Here is a 16,257-nt window from a genome sequence, read left to right as displayed (position 1 = left end):
TTTTCATCATAAGGTTCCTGACTCCTTTTTTTCTTGTGAAATCATAGTGTTGCCCTGGTTCTAGTGGTAGTGGATTACCAAGGAATTCACTGATGGCTGCTTGATCATAATTGACCCACCTGCCTCTGACTTTAGATCGTTTTTCTCCAAGTTTATCCTCAAAATAGGCATTTGCATAAAACTCTCTAACAATCTCTAAATCAAACTTAGGAAGAGGGTCAGCTAGTTTCATCCAGTTCCTCCTGATAAGACCACTTAAGAATGGATCATATTCGTCCGGGAGTAGTACCACCTTTTTTTCTTTGATAAAGACCTAGTGCTTTATCTTCTCATACCGTTCTTGTCTTTGGGGGTCTCTAAACAAATTGTTATTTGGCCTTTCAGGAGACCGGCTTCTTGTGGATCTTCTCTTCTTCCCTCTAGGTTCAGTGGGGGGAAGTCGAGATGTTGTGTTTGTTCTAGCCATTGACCTGCAAAGATGAAAATTAACCCACCAAAATCTTGCCAAGTTAGTTAATTACAATGCAATAGCAGTTTCCAGGATCCATTTACTAGCCAACCAAGAACAAACAAGAACAAATTCAGCATGACATTTCACCAAACAGATTGGGTGCACTTTCAAACTGTGAAAACTTTTGAATAAATTCATCCATAGGCAACCCACATTATTCAGTTGCAGCATCAATTCACACTAAAACCCACAATGTAAACACAAAACGCAACAAACAGAGCATGAGTACTATCCTAGGCTTTGGAGTATACAAAACCATGATTGTGCTTGGTGAAATTGAAGAGAATGAGGAAGAAGAACTTATCTTGAAGAGAAATTAGCAAAGGGAAGACGAAATTTGTGAGCTAAAATGTAGAGAAATGAGTGAGTGTAGTGATGAGTCATTATTTTCCTCCATTCCACTAGCCTTTGTGTACCCATTTGACAATTGTTCAATGCTTAATTGTTCATCTTTAGTGTGTTTTCATCTGTTGGGCTTTATTGGGTCACTATTTCGAATTTGGACTAATTTCACATTATTTGGCCTAATTTTCATTTTTAATTATTTTTAGGTATTTTGGTGAAGCAATTTTGGAGCTTGGACATTAATATTCAATTGAAGAGAGTTGCCACATCATTGCCACGTCATTTCCAAATCATCTGAGTGAATGGGCCAACATTTAAGGCCAATAGTGGCATTTTTGCAATTCTACAGTCCATAATGACAATTTTGTAAATATGAGTGGCAGATTGGATGTGACCACGAAAATTAGGTCTTTTTCCATGCAACCCAGCCACACACCTTCTTCTATATTCTTCTCCACTCTCCATTTTAGGTTTTTGAAGCTTTGGAAGGTGACCCATGGAGGCACAAGCTAATTTTTCACGTTTTCCACTCGTTTTTGACATTTTATGAGTCTTGGACAACACCTATTGCTTGTATTCATGTTTTTTACACCTTGGGTAACATTTATATTGAATCATTTTCGTTTTTGTTGGTTGTTTTGGTTCTTTCCCTATTTCTCCTTGCTTATTTTCGTTTGTTGCACCATTTTAAGTTTTCTGCATCAATTTGAAGTCATTTGAATGGTTGAATTGCAAATTCTGTTGAACCCTAATTCGGATTCCATGAGGAACTAAGTTTTCGAATTGATTCCTTGCCAAAGAATGAAATGAAACCTTGAGATTAATGTTTTGTTCGGTGGGTTTTGTTGTTTCTCCATTGTGGATTTGTGTTTGCATTTTAATTGAAGAATCCAATCTGAATTTGCTTAATTTTCAGAGTGGGAAACTCGTTTTTAGTTGATTTTCATGCTTAATGAACTTTGACAAATTCATGAACGCTTGCATTGCTTAATTGCATGTTGAATTCGTGGTTAACCTCCGCTTAGTTTTTTAATAGCGAGTTCATGAGGAATAACGAAACCAATTCAGTTTGCAATCTGTGATGGGTGAAATTTCATTCGAAGCAAGAAATCACTGTTATCTTTGAGGTTGTTTAATCAAAAATTGTAATTACATTTTGTTAAAATTCTGAATTTGTCTGCCAAACCCCCCGTGTGTTATTGTGTTGTGTTTGAATCTGGAAATTGAAGCTTTGGAAAAAAATATTGGTCGTTGGGAGACGACTTGGTTCAACTGTTACATACTGCATTTTAAGTGTTTTAATTTGGTGGGGTATGACCTCTATCATGTAGGTGCGCCCAAAGAGTGGGAAAGGGAGAACGTGAGCGAGAGTTGTGGGCGAGGGTTTGGGGGAAAGAAAAGTGAGTGAGTGAGTTCTGCCCTTGTCCCTCTCTTAACGCGATTTCTCGCTCAAGCAACAGAGTTTCGCTTAAGTGAGATGAGCATGGCAGAAACATTAAAAAGTCACGCGCAGGCGAGACTATGTCACCCAAATTGTCTTGGTACAGGGCATTCTCGCCCAGGTGAGCCATGTCTCGCTGAACTGAGATTATCAGAAAAAATTTTGGTTTTATTTTCTACATATCTCGCCCAGGCAAGAAAGTTGAACTTTTGGGCGAAAATTTGGCAGTTTTACAGAGCACAAATTTTTTGCCACTTTTCTCAATTGAGATCAACTTGTACTCGCTCAAACCATGATCATTTCAGTGCAATTAAACCAAAAACACACATCAAACCATTCTTCAACTCATTCTTTATCATTCCAAAAGGTTTCTCAACATCAAACTTAAAATCAAGCTATCAAACTCAAATTTCACAGTTTGGCCAAAACAAAGAAACTTTTAGCATTCAATGAACTCAATTCTGGCACCAAAACTCATCCCCATGCTTAAAACACCAGTTTTGTTTGAAAACACCAAAAGTGCATGGTTTGCCTTATTGAGATAATTGGATGCTAAAAACTCACCTTTTTACACACAAACATAAAACTATAAACACAAACATATAATTACATACACAAACACATTTAATCACACAAGATGAAATTGAAGTGCAAGAACATAATTAAAACACTGGGTTGCCTCCCAGGAAGCGCTTGTTTAACGTCACGAGCCTGACGCTTGTTTCATTAAGGTTTGTCCAATTGAATGATTGTGGCGAGCCTATCAATCTCACCACCAAAGTAGGGCTTCAACCTTTGCCCATTTACAACCCAACTTCTCTTTGATTCAGGGTCCTCTAACTCAATGGCTTCATAAGGCTTCACATGCTTGACAAGAAATGGTCCTGACCATTTTGATTTGAGCTTTCTAGGGAATAACCTCAACTTGGAATTGAACAGTAGCACCGATTGGCTCGGATAAAATTCTCTTTTAAGAATTTTCTTGTCATGATAAGCTTTCATCCTTTTCTTGTAGAGCTTAGAGGACTCATAGACACTGAGTCTCATTTCTTCCAATTCTTGTAGCTGTAATTTTCTTTTTTCTCCTATTACCTTTGGATCAAAATTCAAGAATTTCAAGGCCCAAAATGCCTTGTGTTCCAATTCAACCGGTAAGTGACATGACTTGCCATATACCAGTTGGAATGGGGATAAACCGGTGGGAGACTTATAAGCCGTTCTATAGACCCAAAGTACCAATCTTTTCTCGAAGATGCCACTAGACACCTCTGCTTGTCCAATGGTTTGTGGATGATAAGGTGATGCAATTTTATGCCGCACTCCATAATGTTCCAAACATTTCTGAAGTTGAGCATTGCAAAAGTGCGAACCACCATCACCAATCAACACTCTTGGAGTACCAAACCTGCAAAAGATGTTCTGCTTGAGGAATTTGATTACGGTTTTGGCATCGGCCTTAGAAGTTGCCACTGCTTCAACCCACTTTGTCACATAATCAACCGCTACCAGAATATACTCATTCGAGAAAGAAGATGGTAGTGGTCCCACAAAATCGATTCCCCGACAATCAAAGGCTTCGACTTCCAAAATGATGTTCAGTGGCGTTTCATGTCTTTTTGAGATTCCCTCTATTCTTTGACAGGTATTGTAGTGTTGCACATATCTGTGTGCATCTTTAAATAAGGTGGGCCAGTAAAATCCAGATTAGAGGACTTTTGTAGTTGTCCTCTCTCCATTAAAATGCCCTCCACATAGGGAACTGTGACAATGCACAATAGCAACAATAGTTTTTGCGAGGACGAAAAAGAAGTGAAGTCTCTGCAATTTTTTCAAATTTAATCCTAGATAGAGTTTTAGGTCTCGATTATTAAAAACATCGAAGCATAAAAGGCAATAGGCTTTAATTTTACTAATAATCAAGGCCTAAACCTTTGTGTAAAATACTATAATTAAAAAAATTGCTAATTTTGAAATTTTAGCGAACTTATAAGTCTCAGTTCTAAAACAACCGAAACATATAACATGTATTGACCTCGGTTCTAGAGAATCAAAACCTATACCTTTGCGCTAAAATAAAATAATTGAAAAAAGGGCGCCAAATTTGAAATTTTCCAGCACTATAGACTTCAGTTGCTTTAGAATCGAAATATATGGTCGAATAGGCTTCGTTATGCCAATAACATAGACCTATAAGTACGCGAAAATTTCAAAATTGTCATCGCGATTTTATATGCTTCGTTTTGTTTAAAATCAAAGCATATCACCTAAGTTAAAAAGCCAAAACTACACTAGTGTAATTAGAGCTCACAAAATAGAACTCTCACTATGAACAAACTCAATTTTGAATGTTCCAACTAGAAACCTTAAGAATCATAACACAATATTTTTGGCTAGAATGTATTCTTTTTACAAGTTACTTTTGAGTTAAACTAGTATTCCTTCACATACCACTTTTGACTTAGAAAATTATGCTTTGACAAACCACTTTTAACTTAAACAAATACTCTTTGAATACCAATCACTTCTCTCTATTATTGAAGTATTATTTACCAAACATCCATTCTGGTCTAAGATGAGTAGATTGTATGATTGATGATCATTGATCACACTTTTACTCACTAGGTTGATTATTTAAAGGTATGTGTAAAGTTGATGTTTTCCTCTAGATTGTTGTTTTAATAATAGTAGTAGTGTTAAGCTAAAGTTTTTTTACTAGAGATTCAAGCAATGTTTTCGCACTATATGGTGCAATCTCTCTCTCTCTCTCTCTCTCTCTCTCTTCTTAAGGTATTTCTCTTATCTGTAAAGATTAATGATTGATGCAATAAATGCAATTCATGCAGTATTAAATGTTTCTTTCTTTTATTCGCAACATTTCAATAGCTAAATGTATTTCTCTTCTTCTTGGACAATGTGCACTTCCATGATTCATAACATACAATTCCTTTGGAGATGACAATGTTTTTGTTTAGGAATTTGGTGAAGAAAAACAGTTTTAGTTCTTTGTTCAAGAGATCCTTCTTATGTGATTTGTCTTTTGCTTAACAAATCTCTTTTGTCAAATAGAAGTAGTTGACATTCCTTTGAATATAAAATAACATATATGTGTTTTTTTTTTTTTAGTACAAGGTTGGCCCATTTCTACGATGTTTTATCTTCTAAGAGCACTTATGTTTTTTCAGATGAGAAATTGTATAGTGAAATACTTGCATCTTTCATAACATAATATGTCTTAGGTCATCATCTTTTAGATGAAGCATAATCATGTTTTCATACTTAGTCTCTTTAGCACATAATCAATCCTCTAATAGTTTCTACTTAACTTATAAATAAAAAATAAGTTTTAGTCACTGTTATCTAATTTTATAGTATCTAAATTTTGTAAAATTATAGACCAATTTGAGTCTTTTAAAAGTAAAATAATTAATCTAAAATATAATTAAAACTTAAAATTTATTAAATATTAGTTATATTGATTAATATTTTAAACATATCAATCAACATAATAAAGTATCAAGTAATCCTTTTACTAGAGTTGTTAAAATGGATAACCCGACTTGACCGACCATTGGTTGACCACTTAGTGAGTTAATCCAACTTGGCTCACTTATTAGCGAGCCAACAAAATTCGAACCCGATCTGATCCAGTACGGGTTGGTGGATTAAACGGGTTGGCTCATTGGCTTACTTAATTAAAAAAATACAATTTTTTTTCTTTCGTCTCAAAAGAAGTAAATTATGATTATGATTAAAATATAAATAAACTTCAATAAAATTCAAATACAATCCAAAAGGATGTTAAACTCCAAATACAAACCAAAATCACAAAAATATAAATTACCAATGTGTTGGTTAAAAAAAAAATCTAATCCGACCCAAATGCAAAGTCCAATATAATAAAAAATACTTATGTAACCCTTTATTTGTGAGTTGGTGAGCCAACCCGGCTCACCACAGATTCAATCGGGTAAGTCGAATTCTAAATGAGTCGGGTCAAAAATTAACCCGTACTGAAATTTGTAAAAAAATTTCAACCTAACCTGACCCGAACCCATGGTGGGCCGGGTTGGCTCTCGGGTTTCAACTCATTTTGACATCTCTACCTTTTATCATAGATATCTAAAGATTTAAATTCAGGTTTAAGTAGTTAATCAATTCAATTAATCAACTAAAATGAGTGTATAAATTAAATCAAAGGAACATTCAATCTAATTTGTATTTAACCATTAAATGAAGATTCAATTTATTCCTAATTTAATTTATAAAATTAGCAACACAATTTGCACAAAAAACAAAATCGGAATTAGAGAAAAAAAACAAACTCAAATCATCAAATAATTGGTATAATACTCAATTCAGCTTATTTGGTGTTGATTCGACCGATTGATCTTCAAAATTTAGTTTTTCACATACAAAGAACACCAAACGGATTTCAAAAAAGAAGAAATGAAAAACAATAGACAAAAAGGAAAAATTGAGAAAAAAGAAAATAAAGTAGTAAGAGCTAACACTAAAAATATCTATAAATGATTTATGTCTATCAGATTAAAGGACATCTTACCCCATATATATATATATATATATATATATATATATATATATATAAAAGCTCTACTAAAAATTGAAACTAAATGTGAACTTTAATTACATCCATAAATCCAATTGCACAATATTTGTTTAATTTGTGCTTTAATTTTTTGATACTTAGACTTAAATATAAATAAATTCTCACCCAATACTTAATTCCTAGTTTTATAACATCAAAACTTAACCTTAAACACTCCAGATCCCTTAATAATTTATCTCTCGGAACTTATCTCAATTAAAAATCAAGAAAAGTAAGAACTGAAAGAGAATTAATATATGAGTCAAATCAAAGCTAAAACAAAAAAAAAGCTAATGAATGAAACTGAACAAACGAAACAGCAAAGATTTTGACCAAAGTAAAATGATGCACCACAAATTAGGAACAAGATAGACACCAAATGGAGATAAATTCACGAGAACCATTCCCAGCACATTGCACTCTATTTTTTTTTTTGTCCAATACTCAGTGGGCCCCACTGATAAAATTTTCCATGAACTGAACTCGGCAACTTTCAAAAATGCATAAACCAAATGAATAATTTCTTAAGCACCATTAATTCTCACCGCAGAATGTCAACCAGCAACTTGGTTGAAATGCATTGTATAATTCAATCAGCATTGTAAATTTTCTTAGTTTACATAATTGCAATGAAGCATCAGCCAATATTAAATCGAGCAATAATACTGTGTGCCACATCATGATTTTGCACAGCATGCAGAATTTAGAAATCACAAAAAGGCATCACAAATTTGCTCCAACCCAATGGTTATGTGCCTGCATTTATTAGACATTGAAAATCAATCGATCTACTTGCGTGCCACTCGTATATTGATCAGCAGCTAAACTGTTCGATAAAATGCTTGAGTTGAAAATATGAATAGATCTGTGTCAGTTGCTTCTTAATGAATACAAAATAAGGAACTGATTTACTCTGTTGTCAACAAACGATAACAAATGAGAATCACAGCTTTATCAGCAATCCATGTGTCAATTCTGATATATGCTAGCGCTGCAACGGTGTAGTGAAGTCACGTATTCCGGAATCTCGAGTAATTAACGAATCAAATGAATGTATGAAATTTTCATGAATGTTTGTAAATTCTAATTGCTTCACGTCAACATGGCTTAACTACTTCAGCAAAAATCTTATAAATTACAAAAATTATAAAAAAAGAAAATATAAAGTTCAGTACAAATAATTAGAATACATTTATAAAAATTAACAAAGACCTAAAACTAAAAATTATGAAATAAAATACAAATTTTTTATCTTAACTTCAAATTTTCTCGTCAACTCTTATAATATCTCATCTATAATATCATCGATCATTTTCAACCATTGAATATTACAATACCAAACATTTCTTCTTTCAAGTGGAGTCACTTTACTATAATCGAACCTTTTTCCAGCTTTATTAAAAATTTAAGGTGATTTTGAAATAGTTTAAGCGTTGATTATTTTATGATATTTGTACTATCTATATTCCAGAACATCTCGACCACTTGGTCCAAGATGTACTCAGTTTAAGTGTACTCGGACATACGACATCATGTATATTAGGTTATTAACAATGATATATTGTGATTAGGCTAAAAAAATGACTAAAACAAATTAACATAATATTAGGAAAAATTAATCAAGGTAATTAACCACATGAACCAAACCCATACAAGTAAAAAGTTCATAAATAAGTATAAATAACACAGGATACAGGGTATATGAGGTAATTTAATTATGTTTCATTATTGCAATATTTATTACCATCTAGCGTTAGAGTGTCTTCTACATGCACATACTCTTTCGGTCTTGAGAAGACAAAGACCTAGGACATTTATGCTTTAAGGTGTTAAGTTGGAGGTTAGAGCACGCGAATAAAACTGCAGATGGAGATCATTGCCAAATATATTTGATCTCACAAAAACAATATTCATGTTCGACATAGATGTTTCATTGTGAAAAAACTCACACTTGAAGAATGATAGTTAGACATTCCAGTTAAGTTGAAAGTTCTATATTAGATAATCAATAAGATTATTAGTATATAAGTAGAAAAACCTATAAGATTTTTGTTTTAATAATGTTTTAGATTAAAGTGATATCTTGTTCTTTTGTATGAATTTGTTTACGTTGAATCTTCCTGTGTATCTTCGCTCAAGAAAAACCTCCAAAATATTCACCAACAAAGTTTACCGAAAAAATAAGAGAAGAAATAGGATGTGCTTGCTCCCTCTCCTTCCGGTACCATCGTTGCCTATGATGTGGTTGATGACATTTTAGTGCATCTCATGTAATATAATTTAATTTACGCATCAATTTCATGCATAAATTTAAACATTTAAGTCCTCGTAATTAAGAGAAAAAGGCATTGTAATTAAGATGCCCATGCGAGGACCAAGATCATATGCATTAGTATCAAATATCTACTAACCACTTTCAAAGCCTTAGATAGATGATATTATAAACAATGAAACTAAAGTACGATTAGGTAATGATATGAGAATCTTATTATTTTTTGGAGAACTACTAAAAATAAAAGATGAATATATTTTCATATGTTAAGACATACCTAAGTAATATTGAGAATTCTCATATTTCTTTTCTTCTTTATGAAAAAGTATATTACAAAAACAAAATTTATATTGTCACATATCCGAATAATGGAGTTTTACAGGATACATTGCATTGAATTTCCATTATATGTACCAAAATATTTTTCATATTACAATTCTAAAATTTGCTTTCTTTATTCTTATATTTCCATTAAGGGTTTATATTATTTAGTTGGGTGACTTCCAATTTATTTGAAAATGCACTACCTTAAAAGAATGTGGGGTAAGTTGATGTTTTGAATTATTTAGTTGAACTCAACTAATGGGTTAGTTAGATACACTTTAGCCCTTTAGCCCTTTAGCCCAATAAGAATGTCAAATAGAAGGAATTTAGGTGGGGTGTCAATATCAATATGTGCTGTAACGTAACTAGGGTTAAGTAAACTTATATGTGGAGAAAATGTTGTAATTTCCAACCGACATTACAATGAACTTATTATTAGTTAATAGAAGTTCTTTTCAAATACTTAAGTTTTATTATTACTTTACACAACTTACACATCCACCTTAATTCAACATTAGATAATATTACTTTATAGGGCTTAGAAAACAACATATAAAAGAAAAATAAAAAGTCAAAATGCCCCCAAAATTAATTTATTTAAACATCTTCCATTTAAGGACCAACCTCTTCATTCAAATAAAGGACACTTTGCTACCTCATAAAATGAAAAAAGATCCTTTACTTTTCGGATGCGTCAAGAGTGCAAATTTGACACGGTGAACTAATTAAAACACATTAATGGTTAATTTAAGTTAGTAATTGTGCCAAAAAAGTCAGTCATTTAATTAATACTGTTAAATTTATTTGTAATTATTCTTTCTCTTTTCAAATTTACTCTTAAATGATTAAGGTATGGAGAGAAAAATCCAATAATGAAATTTTACTTTTTAAAACCAAAATATTCAATTCTCCGATTTTCAAAAGAAATATGAATAAACAATTCATAACATATATATTTACTAACTAAAATAATTTAGTAAAAACTAATTAGAGTTCTCTTATAGAAAAATAGAATAAAAACTATTATCTTATATTTAAAAGGAAAGAGAGTACTTTCTTTTCCCATAAGTTTAAAGCAATAATAATTTCGTAATTGTTGTTAAGTAAAATTCTAAGAGATTAATTCCTTAAGTATTTGACTAAGTTGCATGCATACTTCTAAGGCTCATAACATCGTAGCTTAAAAGAAACTGAAAATTCACTAGTATATTAGAGAGATCATGACGAACAAAATCATGATTATTATTCGTATATTTGTGAATATACGAAATTATGGATGTCAAATGCATAGGTATAAAGTTGAATCTACAGAATAATAAAGGAAGTGAAGAATACATGCATCATTAAAATTTACAAAGAAAGAACATCATGGAATGTCCATATAAATATTAATTACACTATGAACATGAAAAAGTCATCAAAGATAAGATTAGGTACATGTCGGAACCCTTCTTCTCCAAGTTTTTTAATCTCTTTCCATCCTCTTTTTATTAAATTATTGTAGGAATCTCCATGGAAATGTTAAGCATGATGATATGGGTTGCTTCGTCCTCATCACCCTCCTACTCCTTTTTTTTTTTTTTTTTTTTAAGTTTGAAATAACTACCATTGAAGGAAGTATGTAACAACTGTACTATCACTACAACAACCCAGATGCATTGTATGTGAGAACAAAAATATTACTTCTATGTAACACTTTTAATTCTCATATATTTCACGTTATTCACGTGCTTTCTTAAATTATTTTATTAGCATAATTTTATATTAACATACCTTTTTATAGATATAATCAAGGTGGAGAAAAAATTTTATATAACAGTGATTTTTTTTTCTTTTTTTAATGTAATGAACGGTGTAACATTTGTTATAGTAGTTTAATTTGATTTCTTGTATGCCATAATTGTAAAATGTATCTTAGTTGTAGTTGAATATTTCTTTAATTTTATGATTTAACTATATATATCGCGTTAAAACTAAATAAGTTGGTGGTTGGGTTTGGGTTTAAAAAATTGTTCCAATCAAAAGCTCCAATTTTGGTCCTTATTTTAGTTTAGGTTAGGATTAATGTTGTTAATAATTTTAAGACAATAATGATTAGAGCCGTCACTAAATAATACTTATGGGTCTGTTCTCGTAAAAGTGATTAACGTAATTACGATTTTATGTTGTATAAAGTGTAGTTCGACAGAGTATTATAATAGTTTACTGTGAAAAAAGACATGAAAATTATATTTTTATTGAAATTGTTTTACTAAAAATAGGAGTAAAAAATATCATAGTAGACCCTTTAATAATGGCTATATGACGAAGCTGCGACGAAGCAACACGACTTCAAGCACCCAATCACCTTATCTCGCTCCCGCCACCCAAAAAGAAAATATAATTAATTATTTTGAATCAGCAATCCAATAAGTTTATTTATTTATTTATTACTAATATTATTATTATTATAATAAAATCACACTTTGTTTGAGAAGGATAATTTAAGCCTTGCACGCATCTAAATCCGAAGCTGCAAGAAAGGAAAAGAAAAGAAAAGAAATAAAAAAATATTAAATCCAATGGGTTGGTTTCCACTACTCTGAATGAATAATTCAGTAGTAACAGTGTCAGCACAGGAGTGTGGCTATAACACATTGACCAAATAATGAACATAAATATAAATATTTAGTCAACATTACGCACCACCACATGGATGTTTTGGTTCAAACTACGCATATATCAATAAGCTCAAGAATCAAGATCATTGTTCAGTGGTGATCCTCTTCTGAATTCTATCTGCACTTTTAAGACATCAAGCATAGCATAACCTTTGTTTCTTGTCAGTACTCGGTCACTGAAATCCAAGTCAGAGTCAAGTCTCAGTTCCCAAAGTTCTTCACCCTTTTGGCCTTTTCCCATTTGGAAATGGTTGAGCTCAACACCACCAAGATGAAAACGTGGATGTTTTCACACTGATCTTCCACCCCTTTAACCCCTTCAACCCTTTTCCCTTGCCTAATGGAAGTTATGTCCAACACCATCACCAAACAAACCAAACTAGCACCTTCTCAAGGCACCATCCACTTCCAAAAGCTCTCTTTCTGGTTCGCCCCTCGAACTCGTCCACCAGGTTAACTTCCTTCATTTCTTTCTCTTCTGTCTCCACTCCACTCAAAAGGGTTTTAACAAAACGGCTCATCATCACAGTTTTGGTCCAAAAATCCAGCTTTTTAGAGTTTCCCTGATCGTAATTTTGCTAACCACTGCAATTTAAAACCTTTAATATTATGGTTCACTCCTTCTATGAGAAAAGCTCTTCTTCTGGCTCTGATATTTCGGGGTTGTTCAATCCCACTTTGCAAACTGTTGGAGCCTCCAATGGTGATGTTGCAAACGGTGGCTTGTCATCGTCACATTCTTTGGTTTATGAGAGTGAGAAGGGAGAACTGGTGAAGTTCTCTTCAGCTGCAAGGGTAGGGAAGAATGAGATTTGTGAGGCCAAAGCTTTGGCTGCTTTGAAGAACCACAGTGAAGCAGAGAGAAGAAGGAGGGAGAGAATAAACGGTCATCTTGCAACACTACGTGGCCTTGTACCATCCACTGAAAAGGTATGTTTTTGTTCCTTCCTTTTCCTTCTGTTGGAAATTTGTTCTTTTATTGTGCATGGCTCATTACAGCACTGAATTATTTTCGCTCTTTAGTTTCCTGATTTCACTTTGATTCTATAATTGGACATCGACGGATTCAGAAATTTTAAGTGAGAGGACCCTGACAAATATATAAATTTGTGGGGACAATACAATACTCACTTTTTTGTGCTAAATGTGGGGCAATATTTCACTGCATTCAAATTTAGGCTGAGATTTGTTGTTATAAATGTATTATATATTAAGAGAGAAAGAATTTGCTGGGGTAGCTGTTCTAAATTTTGCTATCTAGCCAGTTCTTTCATAAGAACTGTGACAACGTTTCAACGAAACGCATATTCTGTTGGTGATATGAAAAAGGAATATAACAAATTTGATAGAAGGTTGAAACTGGGTGAAAAATCATTATGCAGACCTCGTGTTACGTTGAATCAGTTTAAGTTGAAGAAAGATGGAAATGCAAACTATTCTACCGGGGAGAGTTGAAAATAGAAAATTTGAGTAAGAAAAACATATATTAAGTCATCAATCAGCTACTTGACAAATAAAAAACACTGACTTTTGACACATTAGGATAGTTTTAAACACAAAGTTACCTTGTGGTAATTTTATTTTCAGTTATGTCATAATGCTTGTGGCTGTGAATGCATGTTAATTTTGGAAATAGAATGGAGCTCAGAGTCTGGCGTATATAAACACCACAAGTTGAGATTTGAAGCACATCATTGTAATTATTGTAATTAAATTAAGGGCTTTTGATTGCATCATAGTTGTCCTTATGTGGTCAACTAGGTGTATGGAAGTTGCTCCTTGCTAGAGTCAACTACCAATATGCATCAGTTGATTATGTAATGTGGAGTTATTTATTATGTATGATATACATCCTCACTTATAATGTATTGTTTTATGATTTCATATTCTATACTTCTAAACCGAAAACCCTTCTCTTATTGTTCATTTCCTTATGCTGGGTGCTCAAATATAGCTTCTGATATTAATACTACTTTATTTGTTAAAAGGTTACTGGTTTGGTTGGATTTCTCATAGAAATATTTTTATATAAAAGCAACGGAAGGAGGCGCTATTTTTTTTTTTCTGGGTTTTTCCAATAACAAGTCATATGAACCAAATTATAAAACATTAAACACAGTAGAATGTCAATTTTGACCAGGTATTTTAATTTGATGGTCCTTATCAGAGGAAAAAAAATAAAGGAGCATAAATGTCATCTCTATAATCAGATTGATAGGATATTCATATCAAGTGTTGTCGTAGACGTGCCAGCTGTTCTTCTGGGTGTCATATGACAGAGTCAGTGTATTTAAATATTATGTGATAGCTTGTGTTTTGCATGTTTTGTCTTGTTTTGTTGAACAGACATATTCTTTTTGTTGGCTAACTGATAATGGTGATGCAGGACATGGAAGAAAAACCATTGTATGATTTTTAAGAATTGGTTTGCCAAAACTAATGAGTAATTAGAGACTTAGTTTAATCAACTACCATAATTAGTATAATTACTGGATTTGGCTTCATTTGTAATGAAGTTATCATACTAGCCACCATCACCAGAGGATCAATCAACTTGAGTTATCACTTATCACTCTTGCTGAAGTCATGTTGATAGGTACGAGAGATGATAATGAAACAATAATGGCAGTAATTAATCCATGAGGTCACTGTCCTGTCATAAAAAAAGTAGCACAGTTTTATTTTTTTTTTCTTTTTTTCAGTGTCTAACTAGAAAATTATTGTACTTTTTATTTCTGATCATCCTCTCTTTTCTTGAGTAAAACATTTGTTAAAAAAATATGTTGATTTTGATTTTTGTGGGTGAATTGTTATTGATTAGATGGATAAAGCCACTTTACTGGCTGAAGTGATAAAGCAAGTGAAGGAATTGAAGAAAAGTGCAGTAGAAGCGAGCAAGGGTTTTGTAATCCCAATGGATGCTGATGAAGTGAAAGTTGAACCATGTGATGGATCCATGTCTTACAGTGCAACTATTTGCTGTGATTTTCGACCTGAAATAATATCTGACCTAAGACAAACCCTTGATTCCCTTCCACTGCATCTAGAGAAGGCAGAAATTTCAACTTTGGCAGGAAGAATGAAGAACGTGTTCGTCTTCACATGTTGCAAAGGGAACGTTAGTATTGACACTGAAGCATCCCAAGCTGTTGCAAGAACTGTTCACCAGGCACTGTGTTCTGTGCTTGAAAAGGCTTCTGCCTCACTTGAGTTCTCACCAAGAACATCACATGCTAACAAGAGGAGAAGACTGTGCTTTATTGAAACATCCACTTCCTCATGCAACCATGGATCTTGTCTGTGTTGATGTCAACAATTTCTTGTGTTATGTTCTTTGTTTCAAGTGTCACAAAGTGTGGCATTAGTGTTTCTTATTTTTTTGAGAAATACTAGCATCACACTTCACTGTATGTTGTCTAACGTATTTTCTAGTATTGGGTGAATCTCATTAAGTAATAAATGAGATTCATTAAATAAGATGTGTGATATCATCATGAAAATCGCGTTTATCCAATATATAAACTGTGTTATAGAGTGTATAAGAAAATGTATTACTAACTTCTCTTGTTCAAAGCTGGATTTTGGGTTTCATAATTCACATTTTGGATTTTGGATTAAACTTCATTCAACATTTATTTAGCACATTTTCTTGTGATTGGTCCATCATCAATCCACGCTCTGCTTCAAGATTCCTGAATTGTTTCTTATTATATGCTATTTCTTTTAAGTGAATTCCACCTATAACTAAAACATTATATCATATCCTCTAAAAATGCCTTAGAAATTTGGTATCTCGGATCATTTGTAATTCTCCTAGGTAGATCATGAAGCCTAGGCCTAACCACTTTCTTAAAGAATAAGTAAACAATATGACAAACATCATAATCTTCTTACAAGGTATAAAATGTGTTATATCTTTGAAATGTGTCCATCATTACAAAAATGTAATTCATGTCATTTCTTGTGTGTGAGAGTCTTAAACCAAAGTACATTTACAAATCTATCCAAGTATAATTGGGAATAGGTAAAACATTTAAAGTGTATGAGACATTACTTTATTCTTCGACTTTGTAAACAATGTAATTCTTATGATAAGTA

General features: G+C 32.6%; 1 protein-coding gene across 1 annotated transcript; it reads left to right on the top strand.

Annotated features, from left to right (window-relative positions):
* Positions 1-12,177: 12,177 nt before the first annotated feature.
* On the top strand, positions 12,178-15,788 carry LOC114178381 (transcription factor bHLH30-like). The gene is made up of 2 exons (XM_028064246.1): positions 12,178-13,089; positions 14,981-15,788. Exons 1-2 carry the CDS (start codon positions 12,769-12,771, stop codon positions 15,464-15,466), a joined length of 807 nt encoding a protein of 268 aa, XP_027920047.1. The 5' UTR covers positions 12,178-12,768; the 3' UTR covers positions 15,467-15,788.
* Positions 15,789-16,257: the final 469 nt, after the last annotated feature.

The sequence above is a fragment of the Vigna unguiculata genome, chromosome 3, assembly GCF_004118075.2.
Source record: "Vigna unguiculata cultivar IT97K-499-35 chromosome 3, ASM411807v1, whole genome shotgun sequence".
Classification (NCBI taxonomy): domain Eukaryota; kingdom Viridiplantae; phylum Streptophyta; class Magnoliopsida; order Fabales; family Fabaceae; genus Vigna; species Vigna unguiculata.
Note: the sequence above shows the minus strand (reverse complement) of the source record. Positions and strands in the feature narration are given on the sequence as shown.

What these genes read in the sequence shown, in the direction of transcription:
- LOC114178381 (XM_028064246.1), top strand. Translation starts at nt 12,769, where the DNA reads ATGGTTCACTCCTTCTATGAGAAAAGCTCTTCTTCTGGCTCTGATATT. An exon ending in TTGTACCATCCACTGAAAAG is followed by an intron (nt 13,090 to 14,980) that starts GTATGTTTTTGT and finishes GTTATTGATTAG; the next exon opens with ATGGATAAAGCCACTTTACT.